Below are 25,850 nucleotides of genomic sequence, written 5' to 3'. Positions count from 1 at the left end.
CTTCGCTGCACTCCCTCAAGAGCAAGAACGTCCTTCCACAGAAAAGGAGACCACAACTGCACACAACATTCCAGGGTGGCCTCACCAAGGCCCTGTGTAACAGCAACAGCACATCCCTGCTCCTGCACATGAAACCTCACGCAGTGAAGACCAACATCCCATTTGTCTTCTTGACCAGTTGCTGCACCTGCACATTTACCTTCAGTAACTGGTGCACAGGGACACTCCGATCCTGCTGCACACTCCCCTCTCCCAATTTACAGCCATTCACATAGTCATCTGCCTTCTTGTTTTTACTTCCAAAGTGCATAACCCAAATTATACTGCATCTGCCATTGATTTGCCTGCTTACCCATGTTCAGATCATGCTGAAGGACCTCTGCAGGTTCACTCTCCCATTCAACTTGGTATTATCTGCAAACATTCTGTTCCCTCATTCAAGTCATTGATAAATATTGCAAATAGCTGGGATCCCACCACCACTCCCTGTAGGACCTGAGAGTTACTGCCTGCCAATTTGAAAAGGACCCATTAATTCCTACTCTTTGTTTCCTCTATTAACCAGGTTTCTATCCAACACAATACACCCCCCTTTTAATCTTGTGCAATAATGTCTTAGGTGGGACTTTAGGAAAACATTTGACAAAGTCTAAATATACCACATCGACTGATTCCCCCTTGTCTCCATAATCCCAATTATATTGTATCTGTTTACATCTGTCTGCGTGATTAGTTCATCCACACTATTCAAATGCTTCATGCATTTAGATACCAAACTTTAAAATTTGTTCCACTGGTAAATTTCCCTACTTTTTATAATTCCTTGGTACACTTACTCTGCCCTCACCTTTATTGGCTGGTCACAATCCACCACATCGCTAACCGATACTATTGCCGCCTCCTTTAGTTTGGGCTTTTTAATTTCCCCTCCTAGCTGTTCATATTCCCTTTGCACAACTTCTGCCACAGTTTTATCTATGCCATTGGCACCTGTGTGGATCACTACCACCGGATCTTTACCCTCTTCCACCCTGGTCACTCTTCCCCTAGAGATCGCACACATTGCACAGTACTCCGTCTAGAACAGCCTGTTTTCTAGTTTGTCCCTCAAGAGATTCTTCCAAAAAGAAAGTCACATATAATCTCCAGGGAATTCTCCTCCACAATATCACTGTTGGTATCTCTGATTCATTCAATCAACTTCTTTAATCACCTTAAAGACTTGACCACCTTTCTCCTATACAATCGGACTTATAGGCTTGTCTCTTGGCGGGTAATACTTAATAATTGTTCTTTTAATTGTCATTTGGAGGTGGTTTTAAAAATGAAGTCCAGGTGTACAGTTTTTTTAATTTAACATCATAGGCTCTTGTGGTCCAGTAATAACATCCCTACCTCCAAACCAAAAAGTATGGATTCAAATTTCATCTGCTCTGGAGGATCTTCATTATGTCTGAGCAGGCTGATGAGATAATAGCTTCAATTCTATTTATCCCGGTCTCAGACTCTTATGGAGGACAGCAGCAGCTGTCACATGGAACAGGATTGCAGAAACTCACCTCGTGGGAAGATGCCAGGGTCCATGAACGTGGCCATGCTGAAGTTTGCTAGCACGAAGAGAAAGATGATCACATTGTAGATGGGAATGGCTGGTGAGTAGACCTGGCTGAGCCATGGGCACCTGTGGGAAAACATTTAAACAAACACATCAGGATTACAGGACTGTAACTTAGGTCACTGGCTAGCCACATGCATGATCACTAATTGATTGTTCTTTCCAAAGAAGGATCTTCCATTTCTTCAGCAAGACACAGTCCAAAAGATCTGGGCCTAGACCGAGGTGGGCAGGCCAAAGGTAGGGATTGAGGGAATCTGTGCTGCCAGAGGATGGGTCAACATTGAGGGAGTGCCATACTGATGGAACTGAAGGACTGTCACGTTGTTGGAGAGTCAGTCCGTGAAGTAACCCTGCACTGTTATCCAGGAAGTACTACAATGTTAGTGGGTCACTGCAGAGGGGGCATTGTCTGTTAAAGGATCTGATTGTACATTCAGACGGTGAGTATTTAGGAACTGTTACAACTGGAGGAGAGTGCTGGAAATCAAGCTGTACCATTCCTGGGGAAATCACAAAAATCAAGGATTTTATACAGATTGCAAAATATTAATTTTATTTCTTTTAGATACAGGTTGTTAGAAAGCATGTTAGAGACTTCTATACTTAAAGAATTACTATTTATTCCAAATAGAGAGACCCTTGCTACAGATAAATAATTATGAACTGTCAGCATATAACTCTAAGGTAGAGCTGCAACCCTCCGAAGCCGGGTTCCCACCACACACATCCATACATGGACAAACAAACCGAAAAAAAAAACGGCTGTTATGGAAAGATTTGAATGGCTGTTCATTGGGCTGGTTCAAAGGGTTAATGAAATTACCCCTTTGGCTCCTCAGGATATACCTCTTGGATCCTCTTTATCCCGGTAATTTCACATTCTTACAAGGACTCAGAGACTTCAGTACAAGAACCATAGCAACTAATGAGACAAGATCTGGCCGCCTTCATGCTTGAGATGGTTTGTATTACAGAGAAGAGGGTACTCTACCTCAGGGATCTGATAGCCTCACACTCAAGACATTCAGATACCTTGAAATCAATTACATTTTTGGCAACACATAGGAGATCTTTGTCACCATTTCACAGACTAACCAGCAACTTGTTGCTGATCAAATATCCATTTATACACCATCCCCTGGCTCCAGCTCATCTGCAACTAGGCTTTCCCCACTGCTATGAAAACAGCAACTATGAAAACAGCACTTAGAATGAGCAACTTGTAAGTTACTTTTAAAAAGTGCAGCAGTCCTTCAACAATACTTGGCTTTTAAAACAGTTACTTTTCTATTTCAGTCCACAATCAAAGCTGCAGAAACATTTTAAAAATTTACTGACTTTACAGAGAGTTGGTGCAGGCCAAGTGGCCTCTGAAAGTACCTATGAATTGTCGATTCTGGGCATCACAGCTTAAGGGCACAAAGCAGTTTGTGAACACACAAGAGATGTATTAGATTGTTTGAAGAACGAAGTTATTACAGTTATGTGGATAGGCGAGAAAAGCTGAGGTTGTTCTCGTGGAGCAGAGAAAAGGAAATTTGATAAAACCTTTCAACTCTTTAAACGGTTCTAAGATATTAACAAAAATAAATGATTTCTATGTGTCGTCCCATTCCCCCTTCAGTCAAAGTGAAATGCTCAGAGATAGAGTAGTTTGACCTTCCAAACGAGATTCAGACAGAGCAACCCTATATGCACATGGACAAGGGTTCCAATCTCCTCTTTAACAACAGTTTCTCAATGAGCTATATAGTCATTTTACAGGGAGGAGCAGCCAGATAAGCAACATCCACATTAATTGGGTGACCATTACAATCAACGAGTATCAATAGCAAAGACTAAGCCCTTTACTGTTATGCAAGGGATGTTCTTAACCTTGTTAACTGGATTCATACAATGGATACTTTTCCCCTTGTTAGCTGCCCTTGCATACTGAATGCTTCCAATATTGTCAAATGGCTCTACATAATGATGGCTTTTCCACCTTGTTAACCCATTACCCTTGCCTTCAACACACTATTGTTAATTAAGTTTTATCTGATTGGAGTCATGCTCAGCTGAACCTCATGTTTCACAAAATTCAGAACTTAACTCTTTCCCTGCCTGCTTATACCGTATACATGTTCTGACGAGGATCAATATTCAATAACCAGTGAGCATGTTTAACATGTCTGGACAAAAAACCAGAGCCAACTTCAGCAGTAACCTTTTTCCTCCAAAAATTAAGAATGCAACTTGTTTATGATTTGAAAAAGTGGTTCCCAAAAGGGTGAAGGATAAAGGACTTGTTCGTCGACCAAAAATAAACCACTGGATAAAGATAGATTGATTATGGGGAAACAGCTGGGTGGGGATGATGCTACAGAAGTGGGATGAATCAGAGCATTGTTCAAAAGAGCACAAACTAGAGTAATCACCTAATGTGCTATACTATTCTATGATTTTATGAAGAAAGTCCAGGGCTTTGACCCAGTGAAGGATTGGGGATATAGTTTCCAGTTAGGAAGGTGAACAACTTGGGAGGTGGTGACATTTCCATTTCTGTTGCCCTTTTCTTTCCAGGTGGTAGAATATTTAGGGTTTGAAAGGTGCTGGCGCTTTACTGCAGTGCACTTTGTAGATGGTACCCATTACTCCACTGAGTGCTGGTGTTGAAAAGACTGAATGTTGAACATGGTCGATGGGTGTCATGTACAGGTTGCTTTGTTCTGGGTAGTGTCAAGCCTCTCAAGTGCTGTTGGAGCTGCACTCATCTAAGGAAGTAGGGAATATTTCGCCACACTTCTGACTTGTGGTCTATAGATGGCAGACAAGCTTTGGAGTCAGGTGGTGATTTACTCACCACAGGATTCCGAACTCTGACCTACTCATGTTTATATAGAGAGTCCAATTCAGTGGGCCCAATTCAGTTTGTTCTCAATGGTAAATTCGAGGATTGTTGATAGTAGGCGACTCAGTGATAGTAATGCTCTTAAATGTGAAGGGAGATGGTTAGATTATCTGAAGTTCATTGCCTGGCACATGTGGCGTGGAAACAGTTTGCCCCTTAGCAGCCCAAACCTGAACATTGTCAAGCCTTGATGCATATGGACACAACATCTGAGTTATGGCAAATTACACTGAAAATTGTGCAATCACCATTGAAAGTCCCCACTTCAGACCTCATGATGGAGAGATGGTTATTGATGAAGCAGCTGAAGACTGCAGAGTCAAAGACACCACCTTGATGAACTTATGCAATTGGGTTCTTGGTTGAGATGATTGACCTTCAACAACCACAATCATCTTGCTTTGTGTTAGGGTGGAGATGGTGACATATTATTGATGTAACTGACCAGAAATTCAGAGGCTCCAATTAATGCTCTAGGGTCACACATTCAAATCTCTCGACAGATGGAAAAATTTAAATTCAATTAATAAAATCTGGAATTACTCTCTAATGGTGATGCACAGTAACCAACACTGTTGTCATAACAATTTATCTTGTTCACTAATGTCCTTCAGGAGTGCTGCTACAAATTGGTAATCTCACTGGACGAGTAATCCAGAAACCTAGAATATTGTTCTATAGGAACCAAAAAAAACAAATTGCTGGAGAAAGTCAGCATGTCTGACAAGACCTGAGAGAAAATAAAGTGTTAACTTTTCAGTCCAGTGACCCTTCTTCAGAACATGGTCACTGAACTCGAAACGTTAACTGTTCTCTCTTCATAAATGCTGCTAGACCGGCTGCGTTTCTCTAGCAATTTGTTTTTGTCTGTTTCAGTTCTCTGGGATTAGCAGGTTCTGTGTTTTTTTTAATTGTTCTATGGGCACGGCTTTATCATAAGATTGGGCAAGTGCAGAAACTAAATCAACAATTCCAAGCACTCCTACCTGGAACTCCCGTTAGTGTTAGGTCTGTAAATGCCCTCGTTCATTCTCTGCACGATCAATACAAAAAAAGTTACTAACTAATTCAATCAAAAATTCACCAGTAACTTCTTCACTGACAGTGGAGAGACGGCTGCAGTCGCTCCCACAGGGATTGGTTGAGGTGAATAGTCGTGGAATCTGTTATGACACAACAGTGAACCCTTCTGTTAATTAAACTAAATACCCAGAAAAGCTCACCGCACCTCGTAATTGTTACTCATTTTAACAGAGAACTCCCAAATTCCACTATTTAAAGAAAATAATATCAATTATTCTTTAATTCTAAAAGTGATAATTAAATGACAACTATTCACAACTCCAAAGCCCCCCCCCCAACTCTTTCTCTTATGATCAGCCTCCAACTCTAAATTAATATGCTGCTCCAGTAAAACACTTATTAAAATTACATAACTTAATTTGGAAACCATACAGCAGCTGTCATCTTTGGTGTTTTTCTTCTTTTGGCTGAAGATCTCTCTGGTTCGTCATCTTTCTTTTATTGTGAATATGTTTCATATGAAAAGGTACCTTTGATAGAGAATATTTCAATGGCAGTTACTCTGTTTGACTTTCAAATTGCCTGTACTTTTTATACCACCAACATCAGATCGTCTCATTGGTTCGATGTTGGCAAAATAATAAATTCAAGCTCGATTGGGTTTTAGTATCCTGGGGCATAATTTAAACGAATTGGTTAAATTCAAATCATCAACTCAGGTATCCAATTCACAGCCGAATGTTACATATTTTCTATTTTCCAGTACACAGAGACAGCTAGCTAGTCATATGACAGGTGCTTGTAAGCTCTCAGTGCAAAACAGCATTCGCTCTCCCTTAAAGTTACGGTGCATGCCTTCACCTTCATAAATTCTACGTACAGATGACAGGCTCTTTGACCCATTGGATCTGCAACAACAAATCTGCTTAATTCACTCTCATCCCACAGCCTTGAATGCTGTTACATTTCAAGTGCTTATCAAAGTATTTTCACTGCTCAAAGCTCTACGTATAGGCCATTATGTTGAGATTGTACAGGACATTGGTGAGGCCTTTTTTGGAGTACCATTTGTAGTTCTGATCCTTTTGTTAGAGGATAGATATTATTAAGTGGGAGAGGGTTCAGAAAATATTTACCAGGATGTCATCAGGAATGGAGGGCTCGAGACAAAAATAGACTGGAAAGACTAGGACTTCTTACACTGGAGCGCAGGAAGTTGAGGGGTGACCTTACTGAGATTTATAAAATCATGAGAGCTAAGACAAAGGTTATTTCATCCAGAAGGAGAGTTCAAAACTAGGGGACATATTTTTAAGGTTAGAAGATAAAAATTTAAAAAAGGACATAACAGCAGAATGGTTCATGTGTGGAATGAACTGCCACAGAAAGTAGCAGATGCAGATACAGTTACAATTTGGATAAGTTCATGAAGACTAAATGTTTGGAAGGATAAAGTCTGGTTGAAGATTTGTAGCTCGGGTGTCCGTTGTTGTGGTTCTGTTCGCCAAGCTGGAAGTTTTTGCTGCAAACGTTTCGTTCCCTGGCTAGGGAACATCATCAGTGCTATTGGAGCCTCCTGTGAAGCGCTGCTTTGATGTTTCTTCCAGTATTTATAGTGGTTTGTTCTTGCCGCTTCCGGGTGTCAGTTTCAGCTGTAGTAGTTTGTATGTGGGGTCCAGGTCCATGTGTCTGTCGATGGAGTTTGTGGATGAATGCCATGCCTCTAGGAATTCCCTGGCTGTTCTCTGTCTGGCTTGTCCTATGATGGTAGTGTTTTCCCAGTCAAATTCATGTTCTTGGTTGTCTGAGTGTATGGCTACTAGGGATAGCTGGTCGTGTCGTTTTGTGGCTAGCTGATGTTCATGGATGCGGATTGTTAGCTGTCTTCCTGTTTGTCCTATATAGTGTTTTGTGCAGTCCTTGCATGGTATTTTGTAAACTATGTTAGTTTGGCTCGTGCTGGCTATTGGGTCCTTTGTTCTAGTGAGTTGTTGTCCGAGTGTGGAAGTTGGCTTGTGTGCTGTAATGAGTCCTAAGGGTCGCAGTAGTCTGGCTATCAGTTCTGAGACGCTCCTGACGTATGGTAGTGTGGCTAGTCCTTTTGGTTGTGGCATGTCCTCGTTCCGTGGTCTATCTCTTAGGCATCTGGTGATAAAGTTGCGTAGGTATCCGTTTTTGGCGAATACCTTGTATAGGTGTTCCTCTTCCTCTTTTCGCAGTTCTGGTGTACTGCAGTGTGTTGTGGTTCATATGAAAGTAACCACCCCGACACACACAAACGAAGCTGCATCAGGACACTATTCAAAAGAGCCACAACACACTGCAGTACACCAGAACTGCGAAGAGAGGAAGAGGAACACCTATACAAGGTATTCGCCAAAAACGAATACCTACGCAACTTTATCACCAGATGCCTAAGAGATAGACCACGGAACGAGGACATGCCACAACCAAAAGGACTAGCCACACTACCATACGTCAGGAGCGTCTCAGAACTGATAGCCAGACTACTGCGACCCTTAGGACTCATAACAGCACACAAGCCAACTTCCACACTCAGACAACAACTCACTAGAACAAAGGACCCAATAGCCAGCACGAGCCAAACTAACATAGTTTACAAAATACCATGCAAGGACTGCACAAAACACTATATAGGACAAACAGGAAGACAGCTAACAATCCGCATCCATGAACATCAGCTAGCCACAAAACGACACGACCAGCTATCCCTAGTAGCCATACACTCAGACAACCAAGAACATGAATTTGACTGGGAAAACACTACCATCATAGGACAAGCCAGACAGAGAACAGCCAGGGAATTCCTAGAGGCATGGCATTCATCCACAAACTCCATTAACAGACACATGGACCTGGACCCCATATACAAACCACTACAGCTGAAACTGACACCCGGAAGCAGCAAGAACATCCATCAACAGACACATCGACCTGGACCCCACATACAAACTACTACAGCTGAAACTGACACCCGGAAGCGGCAAGAACAAACCACTATAAATACCGGAAGAAACATCAAAGCAGCGCTTCACAGGAGGCTCCAATAGCACTGATGATGTTCCCTAGCCAGGGAACGAAACGTTTGCAGCAAAAACCTCCAGCTTGGCGAACAGAACCACAACAGTTTGGAAGGATATGGACCAAGTACAGGCAGGTGGGACTAGCTTTGTTTGCAAACATGGTCAGCATGGACAGGTTGGACTGAAGGACCTGTTCCCACGCTGTATGGCTCTATTTTTAAAAAGGTTTGAGGCTTTCTGCCTCAAGTACCTTCCCATACAGTGAAAGCTAGACTCCTATCACCTTCTGGGTGAAAGGTGTTTTCCAGTGATTTTCTTTTCCCGTCATTGCCATTCAAACCTCTTAGCTTCCACCTTCAAATTTTGCCCACTTGTTATTGACATTTCAACTCATTCTGCACATACTCCTCAATCTTAGACAGCTCTCTCAGTCTTCTCTGCTCTAAAGAAATTAACTTTTGCCTATCCAGCCTCTCTTTATAGTTAAAATGCTCCATTCCATACAACATCCTGGTGAATCTCTCTGCACCCGTTCCAGCACAATCCCATCTTTTCCTATAGTGCACCCAAACTGTGCACAGTGCTCACCAATCGGAGGCCAAATCAAAGCTTTAATGTAGATCTCCAGCTATACTGGAAATACTTAAAAAGGGGTACACAGAATGGGAGGATTAAAACTATCGTGAGCCACACCCTGGCAATCCATCACCTAAAGCATGGACTCCACCTTGGTTTATACATTCAATCTGGTTTAGCTGCTTTGTTCCATTTGTGGCTTGTAGGCTTAAAAGATTCAGAAATGTCTGTCTGAGTGGTATTGCCTCATTTGCAGACAAATCTCAAATCAGAGCACAGGATTTGTTGGCAGAAGAAATGAGAGATAGATCAATGCGGTACTCCCTCAGTACTTTCAACTGGGAGTTTAAACCTGGGTGACAAGCTTCAAATCCCTGAAGCAAACAGAACCAAAACACATTAGGGTTCAGACTTGGAATTAGGAGTACTCTCTCAACTAACCAGAATGGACAGTTTGAAGGGAAGACCAACACTATAAAGGGCAGGAAGAAAAATGCTCCATCATAGCTTTATGACTCATCAGTGATACATACACCAAGCTATTTCCCAACACACAGCTCTCTACGCACATTGGTAGATGAATCCCATTACAAACTATGTTGCAATGCTGGCCTCACACCAGTTTCAACTTTGAGTCAACAAGCACAGAAAGAACATACCTATGGAAATGCTTCAGAACTCGCATTTATATTGCAACTTCCACCATCAGAACATTCCCCAAACAATTTTTAAAAAACATTTAAAGTTATAACTATTCCCAAGTTGCTTTAAAAAACACAATCATTTGTTATAATGCATGAAAAGAAGTACATACAATAGACAATGGGTGCAGGAGTAGGCCACTCTGCCCTTTGAGCCAGCACCACCATTCATTATGGTCAAGGAATGCAATATGATTGGACAATTCTTTTTAAAATCAACGTTTGGTTGAAAGTACTGGCCAGGACACAAAGAATAAAACTTGTTTAATCTAATGCTGTTGGATAATTTATGTTCATGTGTTATGGAAGACATATCTTGACATGCACAGTTGGAAGATCTACAATGAGTTTGTAAGTTTTCCAGAGAATCAGATGTTACAGCAGTGGCAGGCATATCAAAGTAAATTTATGGAGAGACTGACATTATGGATGCCATTTGGGAGATGACACATAGTTTTTTGGAAGTGTGGAAGACCAGAAAATTTACAGATATCTGATCCCATCCTGCTAGAATTGAGTAGTTAGCAGCAAGACACACTGGTTGATTATCTTCCTAAACCAACAAGAGCAGCTAACTCAGTACAGAGGAAACCAAGTGCTGGAGAACCTTAAGTCTGGCATCAGCAATGGAGAGAAAAACACTTCAAATAGCAGAACAAAGTCACATTGGACTCAAAACGTTCACTATTTCTCTCCACAGATGCTGTCATAACTGATGAGTTTCCCCAGTATCTTCTGTTTTCATTTCAAACTTCTAGCAGCTGCAGTATTTACTTTTACTGGAGGGCAATGGGTTCCAGTGTCCTGAGTTGAAATTTAAATTCTTTACTAGGCAAATTGAGCATATACTGAGTCAACAGTATAGGCTGCACATTTAGTTCTGAATACAACTTTTAGAATTGTTCTGAAGAAGGGTCACTGAACTAGAAAAGTTAACTTTGCTTTCTCTCCACAGGTGCTGCCAGCCCAGCTCAGTTTTTCACGCAATTTATGTTTTTGTTTGATTTCCAGCATCCACAGTTCTTTTGATTTTTTGCTGTCATAATAGCATTGAATGGCTGAACAAGCACCAACATACTGGCATCCTCCTGCCATTCTAAAACTGAGTTCTCTCTCCTAACTGAGTGTACTAGACAACTTTCCCTCTCCAGATTACTGCAACGTCTGCCACAGCAATAAATCCATTCTTTTCATGGTATTAATAATGCAATAACGTACAAGAGCAATTATATGAACTAATTGCAGCCTGGAAGTTTGGGAAGGGGGCAGGGAGATGAGCAGAACAGGGAGCAAGAAAAACCGGCTCTTCCCTACCCACAGCCCACATCTAATAGCACAGTATCACTGTTCTCATCTGTTAAGACTTGTTCCAATGTCACTCACAGGACACAAACACCATTCTGCAAAAGGCACAAAAAGCAGCAAGGAGCATGGGCTGGATTTCCCAAAGACCCATGCCAGGATGGGAATCTTCAGCTGGGCATTACATTCAGATCCTAACCACTTGTTGCAGATATAGAATTTTCTCATGATGTTCTTTGTGCTTTTGCCAATCACCTCTGGTTCTTAACCCTTCTGCCAACAGGAACAGTTTACCCATCTACTACTTCCAGAAGTCCCACTGCTTTGAGCATGTAGATTAAAATCTTTCCTTACCTTTGTTTCAAGGAGAACAGCCCAGATATCCCATTCTCTCCAGACTCAGTAAGGTCTCGATCCCTGCTATTATTCTGATATTATTATTATTATTATATCTATTATTCTAATGTTCTCTGCACCCAAGGACTTGACATTATTTCTAATTGAAGACCCCAATTTCTCCAATGCCATGCACAACCCAAAACTAATTTACAGACAATCAAACTTCTTTCCCAAGTGCAGTCACTGTTGAAGTGTCAGGTACAAGGCAGTCAATCTATATACAGCAAGCACCCGTAACACAACTTAATAATGACTTGCTAAAATATTTTAAGTGACATTGGCTTTAGGATAAATATTCGCCAGGACACCAGAAATAACTCCTTTTTTCTCTCAATAACAGTCACAAGGTCTTTTAAGTCCACTTCACAGTGCAGCATTCCCTCTCCATTGCCTTGAAACATTAGTTGGATGTTGCACTTAAGTCACTAGACTGGAATTTGGATCCACGAGGCAGGAATCTTATCATTGCTAACAGTTAAAGCCACATGCCTCTTACTGAGCACAGTTAATCTACACTGACTGTGCAAAGGGACTCGGGGAGCAGTTGACATTTTGCCATAAGATTACAGTCTGAACCTCCTAGAGATCTTCATTGATCTCATGGCCAATATTGAGAGGACAGCAGGCGAGTGACTTCTCCTTGGGTGTCTTAGCTCAGCATCCCTCTCACAACCAAAACCACTGAAGGAATAAATTACCTCAAAGCTGCTTCTGGGAACTGTATTACTGGAACACATTTAAAAGTTAACTATCTAGCATGAAACACTTCACAATCAGGGACAAAGTCCAGGATGATCTTTGTTAATTCAACAGAATAAGTTTTCATTTAAGGTGAATGCTATTTGCAGTTGAACTATGCCAGGGGATTCAAAACCTGCAAGTTGTATTAGTGGATTGTATGATTCAGTTAAGCTTGTTTATGGAATTACAATTAACCTCTGCTGATTACTAAAACAAACCCGCTATGTATGGATAGGATTAGGCTGGGCTACAATTCTCTCAGCATTCAGACAAAAAAAACACTTGTTTCTATGTTCTTTCACTGAGAGAAAGAACACAATCTTTATCCAAGCTGAGCCTACACATGATTCTGGTCAAAAACAACCTCTGCTTTGAACTTCCTTCTGAAGTGGCCACTCAGCCTGAAAAAGGTAATGACTAATAAAGGCAAGTAGGGAAGTAGGGAGAGGCAATAAATATTGGTGTTTATCAGTGACACTCTCATCCCATGATTGGATTCTGTTCCACTCTTGAACATCAACATAAATCCAATCATTCAAACGGTTCTGAAGGAGGGTCACAGGCCTCAAAATGTTAACTGCTTTCTTTTCTGGTGCTTCAAGGTCTGCTGAGTTTCTTCAGCAATTTCTGTTTTTGTTTGTTTTGGTTTGTTAACATGCTGCAGCCTTGACGTTGGTGGTGGTAAATACAGGACAAGCTGGGAATGAACCAGTGAGGGAGACAGTCAAAGATTCTCAAGCTCACAAAAAGAACAGAGATGGTGGCCCTGTAACAATGACCACAAAAATACTAACAGCTCTTATTAAATCTGAAATGCATTTTTAGGAGAAAATAAAAAAAAAGCACAGGAATAATAATAAATCAAGAAATATAATGCAAGGCTTTCAGGCCTAATAACTCAGAACCCATGGTATGCCTATAAGCTATTTCTAGTGCTGCAAAAGACTCTGCTCAGAAATTATCGTTTGCTCTCATCAATATGGCTAAACCTTGTCAACCACCTTAACCCAATATACGCACAACCCATGTATCATCTCCAAGAAATGGAAACCACACCCAGAGTCTTGTCAGAACAGATCTTTAAGAAAGCATTTATTACTGACAGTTTAATAAAAACATAGACCACTGCAAAAAGATCCAAAATGCAACACTAATCCGTTGCGTCAAAGGACCACAGGCTGCTTGGCTTGCAACACAAACTGGGGACTTTTGGATTTTTCAAAGATTACACAAAAGGAAGTTCAAAGTGCGGTATTTTTGAGGTTCCCTCTCCCAACACAGCACATCAACAGACAGCATTCTAGCTGCCATCATAGTACTTTGTGAACACTTGTGATTCAGTGAGATAGAAAGCACAGATATACGAGTTGCATTCCATGTGCAAACCCCCACTGCTGGCCTGTCCTCTCTCGGCTTTATTCCTGGAGCTTGCTGTCCTTGGGACAGTTTGCTGTCAGCAACTCAGCAGCTGCAAACTATGCCTATTATTAAGAGATATCACGGTGCAATACTACTAACAAAAAAAAAGCTTCTAACATTGCATTAACCAAAGAAATAGTCCAGATCTTACAAAAACTAAAAAGCAGTACTGTGTCATCATCCATCAACATCCAATTTGTTTAGTCCACTTTCCTCTCTGTCCTGGAGAACTCATATGTATAACACCACTCAACAGTCCAGGACAGCATAAAATTATTTCACTGCCAACAAAGCATAAGCAGTAAGAGAGCAGTTACTGCCATTATATAGGAACTCAGTACTGACCCTTCAGATATGGCATTTTGTTCATACTGATCCTCTGACAGTGCAAAACTCTTAGAGCAACTGGAGCATTGGTCTGGATTACAGGTTCCAATGCCTGGGCTAGTGTTCAAATATCAAAATTCTGACCAAATGCTGATAATGCAAACCATTGACATCAGGTATTGGAACACTGGCACAAATTGCCTCTCTCCATCCTGTGCTAACTGCAGTGCTCCTGACTAATGCCCCGCTTTTGAAGTCAGGCACAGAAATGCACCCTAGTATTTACTGCTAAACTTATGGAATGGCAAATGATCAGTAACCTGGATGCTGCAGCACATTAGATGGTCAGTAAAAGATCAGGTGACTGAGTAACTTGGAATCCTGCCACTGTGGTGGGCCAGCAAGCGTATATCCATTAATAAGGAAAGATAATCTAGTCAGTTCACTCCACACTTGGAACAATTGCATCAGGTGCAGTCCCATGAGGAAGACGTGATTTCAAATCTCACAATGCACATTACAAGGAACAACAGGGCACAAAATTATGAGGGGGATGCAAGAGTAGATGCATTTGGTCATGTGTAACTATAAAGATCTGATGATAGCAGTTAGCTCTGTTGAGGCAGTTAAAAAAAAAGACGTTGTAGAAAAGAGGTTACAGAAGATGCTGGTGAGAACCAGGACTTAGTAGCCTTCACTTACTTCCTGGCAACTGATAGTGTGACTAAATCCGAGGAGCTAGGCTAGCATCTGTGTTGCTAATCTGAGGTGCCATGTGAGAGGGAAGAGGAAAGGGGCTTACCCATTCAGGGGTTCCAGTTGTATCAGCCTCCACCATGCCCCCTGGCAGCTCGCCTCCATTCCGAGGCCCTTTTAAATCTTTCCTTTCTTACTTTGAAAGTATGTCCTCCAGCTTTGGACTCTCCTACCCTGTGAAAAAAGACCTTGGCTATTCACCCTATCTACACCCCTAATGATTTTATAAACCTCTATAAGTTCACTCCTTAGTCTCGATGTTTCAGGGAAAACAGACCCAGGCTCTCCCTATAGCTCGAATCTTCCAAACCCAGAAATACCCTTGGGAATTTTTTCTGCACTCTTTCAACTTTAAGATCTTTCCTACAGCAGGGAGACCAGGATTGAACGCAGTATTCCAAAACCGGCCAAAACAATGCTCTGTACAGCCATAACATGACATCCCAACTCCTATACTCAATGTGCTGGCCAATAAAAGCAAGCATGCTAAACACAGTCTTCGCTGATCTGTGCGCCTGCAAAGCCATTTTCCAGGAACTATGAACCTGCACCCCAAGTTCTCTCTGTTCAGCAACATTCCCTCGGACCCTACCATTAAGTAAACAAATCCTGCATGATTTTACTTTATCAAAACACAACATCTGACATTTATTTAAATTAAAATTCATCTGCCACTCCTCAGCTCATTGGTCCATCTGATCAAGGTCCCATTGTACTCCAAGATAGCCTTCAGCATGTCCACTACTCACCAATTTTGGTGTCATCTGCAAACTTACTAACCATACCTTCTATATTCACATTCAAATCATTTATATAAAATGACAAAAAGTACCAATCGTTGCTACACAACGCTGGCCACAGGCCTCCGGTCTGAAAAACAGCCGTCCGCCACCATCCTCTGTCTCCTATCTTCACCACCCTCATCCTCCTCTAGCTCATCTCTCCACACTTCAGGCTCTCTGCCTTTGTTCCTGATGAAGGGCTTTTGCCCAAAACGTCGATTTTGCTGCTCCTTGGATGCTGCCTGAACTGCTGTGCTCTTCCAGCACCACTCATCCAGAACCAATTTTGTATCCAAATGACTAGCTCTCCCTGGATTCCATATTATCTAACCTTATAGTAATTCATTAATGAGGTAGTAGACAAGTCCTTCTGTGGCCGTAAATGCAACTGCAGGATGGTATGCTGCTCCTCAAGTGTCAGTGTTAAGGATCCTAAAGTAGGCTGAAGGGTATTATGAATGGGATGGTTGATCAGCCAGAGACTGTGGTCCACGTTAGGATCAATAACATAGGAAGAAAGAGAAACAAAGTCCTCCAAGTGGACTTGGGGAGTTATGTAGAAAATTGAAAACCAGAATTTCAAAGCAGTAATCTCCAGACTAATCCTGTTGCGAAGCTGTACTGAGTATAAGAATAGAAGGACAGAACAGATTAATGTGCAGCTGAAGAGATAGGATGAAGGGTTTGAGATTTCTGAGGCATTGGGACAGTATCTGGGGATGTCGTATCTGTATAAGTGAACACGTCATCAAAATATCAAATGGACTACTCAGGTGGTCAGAGCAATGGCAAATGGAATTCAATCTGGACAAGTGTGAAGTAACGCACATGGGTGACTAACCAGAAAAGGGATTAAACAAAAAATGGCAAAAACTATATTGTACACACAGAGACTTTGACTCTAGCAGACAGCAACACACTGTGCACAGCGACACACCCGTTAGGGAAGGAGTCTTTATGAATTTGTCCCAACAGTGATTTGCCAACTCCACCAATTTTGGGGTGGAAGGAGCTGCTGATATTTTTGGGTAACTTGTGTGCACCTGCTTTACAAATCTTTCTTCCCTGATGATTAAAAACCTGACTCAAATTTAAATCGTCCAGACATTTCAACATACCTCCCAATCTGCCAATGCTTCTGCAAGGTTGAAAATTAACCCCACAAACAGAATGGAGATAAGAAATTCACCAAACAAGTTAACAAGCCACAGTCATGCCTGAAAATCCTGTGACTCAGAAACAACTCATCCACTGATTATTCAAACAATCAGTGTGGGATATTAAATATGTTGCAAGTCTTTGGTGAAGCAACTGATGATAGCAATAAACTACTCAAATGTTCAGAATATGGAAACTCCTCCAGCTGTTCAAGACAATTACTCACTACCACCCTCTCCACTACAACTAGGGATGGGAAATCAATGTTCGCCCCATCAGTGATACCCATATCCCATGAATAGAGAAAGAAAATTGTCATTGCATAGAGATGTAAAATGCAGAAGTATGCCATTACATCCAACAAGTCTACAGTAATGTTTACATTCTGCACAAACCTCCGACCTCCCCCCATTCCGCTAACCACATAAAACAAGAGTTACCACCCCCAGATTTTAGATCACAAGTTGCCAAAGGGAAAAAAGTTAGATTAAAGAAAGAAAGTGAAAGGCAGAACTGAAAGGCTTCACTTTGTTTGTGTAATCTTGCTCAGATTGTACTGAGTTCTGGGCACAGCGACTCAAAGTCATCATGGGTTTTAAGAGGTTTGGGTGCATCACAATCACCACAAAAATACCAGAACTACAATGGATCCCATCCAATATCTTTCATGCATTTCATCACTAAAATCATGCATCAGAAGCTACAAATCAGAGAAAATCATCTGCAATCCACTTGGTAGGACAATCATTCTCTTGCTTTAATACAAAAAGAAGGTTATGTGGAGTATCCAACTAAAGCTCGCCTGATATTTCCCAGATTAGGAAAGACAGATTAGCCACATTGCCAGAGAGTCAGCTGCACTCTCAAAATGGTAGTAAGGTGGTGTTCGGATTTGGGAAGCACCATTCTGGTGAGACATCAAAGCCAGATCTCAGTCAGCCCTTTCAAATGGATATAACAGAATACACAACTACTACAGCAAAGAAAGCAGAAAGGTAGGCTGCTCTGTTGTTCTGCAGCCAATTATTACACCTTTGCAAATATCACTGCTTACAAACTCTGGTTGTTACATTGATCTTTGTGGTGTTCCTGTGTGTAAATCAGCTGCCATCTGAAACATTTGCAGCAATCTTCAACCAGTAGTGTCGAATGTATGATTCATCTCTGCCTCCTCTGGTGGTCCCCAGCATCACAGATGCCAGCTTTCAGGCAATTTGAAATCAAGAAACAGGTTGGAAGGCAGCGGGTTTTGCAAAGGCTACAAACCCTAACAATATAACAACAACAGTACTGAAAACTGTGTTCTAGAGCTTGCATTTTCCTAGCTAAGCTGTACCAGTACAGTTACAACACTGGCATCCAACCAACAATGTGAAAATTTGCTTGGGTATATCCTTTACTCAAAAAGCAGGACAAATCCAACCCAGCAAATTACCATCCCATCCTACCCTTGGTCACCAGTAAACTGATGGAAGGTGTCATCCACAATGCTATTAAGCAGCACTTGCTCAGTGATGCCTAATTTGAGTCACCTAGCTCCTGACCTATTTACAAGCCTTGGTTCAAACATGGACAAAAGAACTGAATTCGAGGGGAGGGGAGTGGAAAAGTCCTCGACTCAAGACTGCATTCAACCAAGTATGGCATCAAGGAGCCCCCGAAACACTAACATTAATGGAAATCAGCAGGCAAACACTCTACTGGTTGGTGTTACAACTGGCAAATAGGAAGATACCTGTGGTTGTTGGAGGTCAGTCATTTCAGCTCCAGGACATCTCTACAGGATTTCCCTCACAGTAGGGTCCTATGTCTTACCACCTTTAGCTGATTCACTAATGACTTTCCTTCCATTAATAACAGAAGTGGGGGTGTTTGCTGATTTTCAGTACCATTTGCAACTCTGCAGATACTGAAGGAGTCTATGCTTGAATGTAACACGATCTGCACAATATCCCGCCTTGGTTTGACAAGTGACAAGTAACATTTGTGCCACATAAATGCTAGGCATGAACAGAGCCTTAGAAATGTACAGCATAGAAACAGACCCTTCAGTCCAACATGTCTATGCCGACCAGATATCCTAAACTAATCTAGTCCCATTTGTCAGCACTTGGCCCATATCCCTCTCAACCCTTCCAATTCATATATCCATCCAGATGTCTTTTAAATGCTGTAATTGTACCACCCTTCACCACTTCCTCTGGCAGCTCATTCCATACATGCACCATCCTCTGCATGAAAAAGTTGCCCCTTAGGTTCATTTTATACCTTTCCCATCTCATCCTAAATCTAGTTCTGGACTCCCCTACCCCAGGGGAAAGATCTTGTCTATTTATCCTATCCATGCCCCTTATGATGTTATAAACCTCTAAGATCACCCCTCAGCCTCCGATGCTTCAGGAAAAACAGCCCCAGCCTATTCAGCCTCTCTCTCTAGCTCAAATCCTCCAACCCTGGCACCATCCTTGTAAATCTCTCCAAATAAGATGGAATCTTATCTTCACCCCTTGACATTCATTGATATTAGAATCATAGAATCCCTACAGTGTGGAAAGACACCACTCAGCCCATCCTGTCTGCAGTGACCCGACGAACAGAATCCCACTCAGACCCAACCCCCCCACCTCATCTCACATTTACCATGACTAATCTACTAGTCTGCACATCCTTAGACACTAAGCAGCAATACTGCATGACCAATCCACCTAACCTGTATATGTTAGGACTGGTGGGAAGAAACCAGAGCATCCAGAAGAAACACAGATACAGGGAGAATGTGCGAACTCCACACAGTCACCCAAGGCTGGTATCAAATCTGGGTCCCTGTGCTGTAAGGCAGCAGTACAAATCACTAAGCTCAGTGCCACCCTGACCATTGCTGAAGCCTTCACTATTAGCATCCTGAGGATTACCATGGACCAGAAATTCAACTGGACTTGCCATATAAATACAGTAGCTAAAAGAGCAGGTCAGAGGCTAGGAATACCTCAGCCCTTGACCTTGTCCAACAGGTATGAGTTTCTTGCTCCCTATACGGATGAGGAAAAGGGCTCCGGACAGGATGAGCCAGCTGACCACGGCACCACGGCCATTCAAGAGGGGGGAGCAAAAAGACAAGTAGTTGTTATAGGGGATTCTATAATTGGGGGGGCAGATAGTATCCTATGCAAGCCGGATCGGGAGTCTCGCATGGTGTGTTACCTGCCCGGGGCCTGGGTGCGGGACATCTCCGACCGGCTTGAAAGGAAATTGGAGTGGGAGGATTGGGACTAACATAGGCAAAGCTAGGGTGGAGGACCTGTTTGGGGATTATCAAGCACTAGGAAGGGAATTGAAGTACAGGTCCTCAAGGGTCATAATCTCCAGGTTACTGCCTGAGCCACATGCCAATTGGCATAGGGATAAGAAAATTAGGCAAGTGAACACGTGGCTAAAGGATTCGTGTGGGAAAGAGGGATTCCAGTTCATGGGGCATTGGCATTAGTTTTGGAACCGGGGGGATCTGTACCGTTGGGACGGTCTCCACCTGAACCGATCTGGTACCAACGTTCTAGTGAAGAGGATAAATAGGGTGGTCGGTAGGACTTTAGGTGGATTAGGAATGCAAAAAGGATGGATAACTTAGGACGTCTTATGACTTCCAATATCTCTAATGATAAGAATGTTAGCATTAAGGCACTTTACCCGAATGCTCATAGCATTCATAACAAAGTAGATGAACTAACGGCACAGATCATCGTGAATGATTATGATGTGGTAGGCATCACAGAGACATGGTTGCAAGGGGTTCAGGACTGACAGTTAAATATCCAAGGATTTACAACTTATCGAAGACAGGGAGGTGGGCAGAGGGGGCAGGGTTGCCTTGTTAGTTAAGAACAAAATTAAATGTATGACATAGGGTCGAATGATGTGGAGTCTGTGTGGGTGGAATTGAGGAACTACAAAACCATAATGGGAGTTATGTACAGACCTCCTAACAGTGGTCAGGACCAGGGGTGCAACATGTACCGGGAAATAGAGAAGGCATGTCAGAAAGGTAGGGTCACGGTGATCATGGGAGACTTCAATATGTAGGTGGACTGGGTACATAATGTTGCCAGTGGATCCAAAGAAAGGGAATTCTTGGAATGCTTACAGGATGGCTTTTTGGAACAGCTTCTCGTGGAGTCCACAAGGGAGCAGGCTATTCTGGACCTAGTGCTATGTAATGAACCAAACTTTATAAAAGATCTTAAAGTAAGGGAATACTTAGGAAACAGCGATTGTAATATGGTAGAGCTCAGTCTGCAGTTTGAAAGAGAGAAGGCAAAATCGGATGTGATGGTGTTACAGTTAAACAAAGGTAATTACGAGGGCATGAGAGAGGAACTGACGAAAATCGACTGGAAGCAGAGCCTAGCGGGGAAGACAGTAGAGCAAAAATGGCAGGAGTTTGTGGGTATAATTGAGGTCACAGTACAAGAGGTTCATCCCCAAGAAAAGATAGATTATCCGGGGAGGGATTAGACAGCCATGGCTGACAAAGGAAGTCAGGAAATGTATCAAAGAAAAAGAGAGATCCTATATAGTGGCCAAGAGCACTGGGAAATCAGAAGATTGGGAAGGCTACAGAGGATAAAAAAAGAGAGAAATAAGGAAGGAGAGGATCAAATATGAAGGTAGGCTAGCCAGTAATATTAGAAATGATAGGAGAAGTTTCTTTCAATACATAAGAAACAAACGACAGGCAAAAGTAGACATTGGGCCACTTCAAACTGATGCTGGAAGCCTAGTGACGGGAGATAAGAAAATAGCTGGAGAACTTAATAAGTACTTTGTGTCAGTCTTCACAGTGGAAGACATGAGTAATATCCCAACAATTAAAGGGAGTCAGGGGGCTGAGTTGAGTATGGCTGCCATTACAAAAGAGATAGTGCTAGAAAAGATAAAAGGTCTTAAAATTGACAAATCTCATGGCCCCGATGGGCTACACCCTAGAGTTCTGAGGGAGATGACTGAGGAAATAGCAGAGGCATTGGTTGAGATCTTTCAAAAGTCACTGGAATCAGGGAAAGTCCCGGATGATTGGAAGATCGCTGTTGTAACCCCATTGTTCAAGAAAGGATCAAGACAAAAGATGGAAAATTATAGGCCAATTAGCCTAACCTCAGTTGTTGGGAAAATTCTAGAATCATCGTTAAGGATGAGGTTGCTAAATTCTTGGAAGAGCAGTGTCGGATTAGAACAAGTCAACATGGATTTAGTGAGGGGAGGCCATGCCTGACAAACCTGTTAGAATTCTTTGAAGAGGTGACAAATAGTTTAGACCAGGGAAACCCAGTGGATGTGGTCTATCTAGACTTCCAAAAGGCCTTTGATAAGGTGCCACACGGGAGGCTGCTGAGCAAGGTGAGGGCCCATGGTGTTCGAGGTGAGCTATTGGCATGGATTGAGGATTGGCTGTCTGACAGAAGGCAGAGAGTTGGGATAAGAGGTTCTTTTTCAGAATGGCAGCCGGTGACAAGTGGTATCCCACAGGATTCAGTGTTGGGGCCGCAGCTGTTCGCATTATATATTAATGATCTGGATGAAGGGACTGGGGGGGCATTCTAGCAAGTTTGCCAATGATACAAAGATAGGTGGACAGGCAGGTAGTACTGAGGAGGTGGGGAGGCCGCAGAAGGATCTAGACAGTTTGGGAGAGTGGTCCAAGAAATGGCTGACGAAGTTCAATGTGAGCAATTGCGAGGTCTTGCACTTTGGAAAAAAGAATAAAAGCATAGGCTACTTTCTAAACGGTGAGAAAATTCGTAAAGCTAAAGTACAAAGGGATCTGGGAGTGTTAGTCGAGGATTCTCTAAAGGTAAACATGCAGGTTGAGTCCGTGATTAAGAAAGCGAATGCAATGTTGTCATTACCTCAAGAGGGTTGGAATATAAAAGCACCGTTGTGCTACGGAGACTTTATAAAGCTCTGGAGTACTGTGTCCAGTTTTGGGCCCCACACCTCAGGAAGGACATACTGGCACTGGAGTGTGTCCAGCAGAGATTCACACGGATGAATGGTAGGTCTAACATACGAGGAACGGCTGAGGATCCTGGAATTGTACTCATTGGATTTAGAAGGTTAAGGGGAGATCTAATAGAAACTTACAAGATAACACATGGCTTGGAAAGGGTGGACACTAAGAAATTGTTTCCATTAAGTGAGGAGACTAGGACCCGTGGGCACAGCCTTAGAATGAGAGGGGGTCAATTCAGAACAGAAATGCGGAAACATTCCTTCAGCCAGAGTGTGGTGGGCCTGTGGAATTCATTGCTGCGGAGTGCAGTGGAGGCAGGGACGCTAAATGTCTTCAAGGCAGAAATTGATAAATTCTTGATGTCACAAGGAATTAAGGGCTACGGGAAGAATGCGGGTAAGGAGTTGAAATGCCCATCAGCCATGATTAAATGGCAGAGTGGACTCGGTGGGCCGAATGGCCTTATTTCCACTCATGATTCATATGGTCTTAATACTGCAGCATTTCATTCACCAAATCCTGTCCGTCGATAAGTGTGTGATGGAATACTCCCCACTTGTATGGATGTTCCAACAACACCAAAGAAGCTCGACACCATCCAAGACAAAACAGCCCACTTGACTGGCACCACATCTACTTGCCCACCACACAGCAGTGTGTATTATTTACAGGCTGCACTGCAGAGATTCATCAAAGATGCTTGGACAGCACTTTCCAGCCCCAAGAACCACTTCCATCTTGAAAGACAAGTGCAGCAGATACATGGGAACATTGCCCCTTGTAATTTCCCCTCTAAGTCATCCACCATCCTGACTTGGAAATATATTGCCATTCTTCACAGTTGCTGGACCTCCCTCCTTAAGGGCATTGAGGACCTATGTTCAGCACATGGATTGCAGCAATTCAAGGAGGCAGCTCAAGGGCAACTAGGCACTTGGACAGCCAGCAAGATACATGTCCCAGGAGTGAATAAGAAAAAGACTATTCATTCCACTGGCCTGTGTATGTCAATGCACTTTTCAATTCATTACACTGAAAAGGTTTGTGTTAAATGCACATGTTGCAATTGTCTAGAGTAGAGTGGTGCTGGAAAAGCACAGCAGGCCAGGCAGCATCCGAGGAGCAGAATGCTGCTTGACCTGCAGTACTTTTCCAGCACCACTCTAACCTTGACTCTGGTTTCCAGCATCTGCAGTCCTCACTTTTGCCATGTTGCAACTGTGTCCGATACCCAAGTTTAGGTCTTCAATAAGGTACATGTGGAGAGGTAGTTTCCTCTTATGAGAAAAAGTCTATGACCAGACAGCAAAATCTCAGAGTAAGAAGTTGCCCATTTAAGTAGAGAGGAGAAAGAATTTTTTCAGAAGTTGATGAGCCAGTGGAATTTGTTTTTTTTTAAAAACCAGAGCTCTGTCAAAGCTGGGTCAATAACCAGACTCAAGGCGGAGGTAGACAGGTCTTTAATCAATAAGGGAATCAGGGTTATAGGGAAAAGCCAGTGCAGTAGATTTGAGGATTATCAGATCAACCATGGCCAAATCAAAAGGTGCATCAGTTTTGATGGCCCAAATGACCTATATCTGCCTGACATCATCTTGTCAGAATGTAGAGATCTGGAAAAGCAGCAATCCCAGTACTTAATCCTGGAGAATTCTGCTGTTTATCTGCCTCTAGACTGGAAAGCAACCATTCACCACTATTTCCTTTTACTCAGCAACTTCATATTCATGCTGCAACTATCCTTTGGATTGGATTCTCTCTAATTTCACAGGCAAGGCTGTGAATTCCAGTTGAATTTGGCACTTCATTGAGAACCTTTTGAACCCACACCACATCCACTGCATTTCCCTCATCAACTCTCCCTGTAAGCCTTTCAAAACCTCAGGCTAGTTTCTTAAAACTAACTGCCCTAAACAAATCTAAGCGGGCTTTCCTTTATTAGCCCAGACTTGTCCAAATGAGGTCCCAGATTATCAGTTTAAAACTGTTCTCACCACCATAGTAAAACTAATGGTCTGTAATTCCTGAGTTTATCTTAATATACACCTCCCACACAAAAAAAATTACTTCAATTAGACTGGTGAGCCTGATGTTGGTGGTGGGCAAGTTGTTGGAGGGAATCCTAAGGGACAGGATGTACATGTATTTTAAAAGGCAAGGACTGATAAGGGATAGTCAACATGGCTTTGTGCATGGGAAATTATGTCTCATGAACCTGATTGAGTTTTTTGAAGTAACAAAGAGGATTGAGGAGGGCAGAGCGATGAACGTGACCTATATGGACTTGAGTATAGTGTTCAACAAGGTTCCCCATGGGAAACTGATTAGCAAGGTGAGATCTCATGGAATACAGGCAGAACTAGCCATTTGGATACAGAACTGGCTCGAACGTAGGAGACAGAGGGTGGTGGTGCAGGGTTGCTTTTCAGACTGAAGCCCGTGACCAGTGGTGGGTCACAAGGATCGGTGCTGGGTTCACTACTTTTCGTCATTTTATATAAATGATTTGGATGTGAGCATAACAGGGATAGGTAATAAGATTGCAGATGACACCAAAATTGGAGGTGTAGTGGACAGTGAAGAATGTTACCTCAGATTACAACCGGATCTCGACCAAATGGGCCACTGAGAAGTGGCAGATGGAGTTTAATTCAGATATATGCAAGATGCTGCATTTTGGAAAAGCAAATCAGAGCAAGATTTGTATACTTAATGGTAAGGTCCTAGGGAGTGTTGCTGAACAAAGAGACCTTGGAGTGCAGGTTGGAAGTAGAATTGCAGGTAGACATGATAGTGAAGGGGCATTTAGTATGCTTTCCTTTATTGGTCAGAGTATTGAGTACAGGAGTTGGGAGGTCATGTTGGGGCTGTACAGGATATCGGAATATTGCATGAAATTCTGGTCTCCTTCGTATAGGATGGATATTGTGAAACTGAAAGGGTTCAGAAAAAATTTACAAGGATGTTGCCAGGGTTGGAGGGTTTGAGCTAAAGGGAGAGGTTGAATAAGCTGGGGCTGTTTTCCCTGGAGGTCAGAGACTGAAGGGTGACCTTACAGAGATTTATAAAATCAGGAAGGGCATGGATAGGATTTATAGACAAGGTCTTTT

General features: G+C 42.5%; 1 protein-coding gene across 4 annotated transcripts in view; it reads right to left on the bottom strand.

The window, feature by feature from the left end:
- The window catches only part of LOC132808829 (palmitoyltransferase ZDHHC5-like), a 61,176-nt gene that overhangs the window by 21,776 nt on the left and 13,550 nt on the right, over nucleotides 1-25,850 (bottom strand). For all 4 annotated transcript variants that reach the window (XM_060822266.1, XM_060822267.1, XM_060822269.1 and 1 more), the window contains exon 3: nucleotides 1,560-1,681. In XM_060822266.1, coding sequence (XP_060678249.1) covers nucleotides 1,560-1,681 — 122 coding nt within the window. The remainder of the gene's footprint in view (nucleotides 1-1,559; nucleotides 1,682-25,850) is intronic.

This window comes from Hemiscyllium ocellatum, assembly GCF_020745735.1.
Source record: "Hemiscyllium ocellatum isolate sHemOce1 chromosome 40 unlocalized genomic scaffold, sHemOce1.pat.X.cur. SUPER_40_unloc_4, whole genome shotgun sequence".
NCBI classification, from domain to species: Eukaryota; Metazoa; Chordata; class Chondrichthyes; order Orectolobiformes; family Hemiscylliidae; genus Hemiscyllium; species Hemiscyllium ocellatum.
This window is presented reverse-complemented; position numbering and strand designations above follow the sequence as displayed.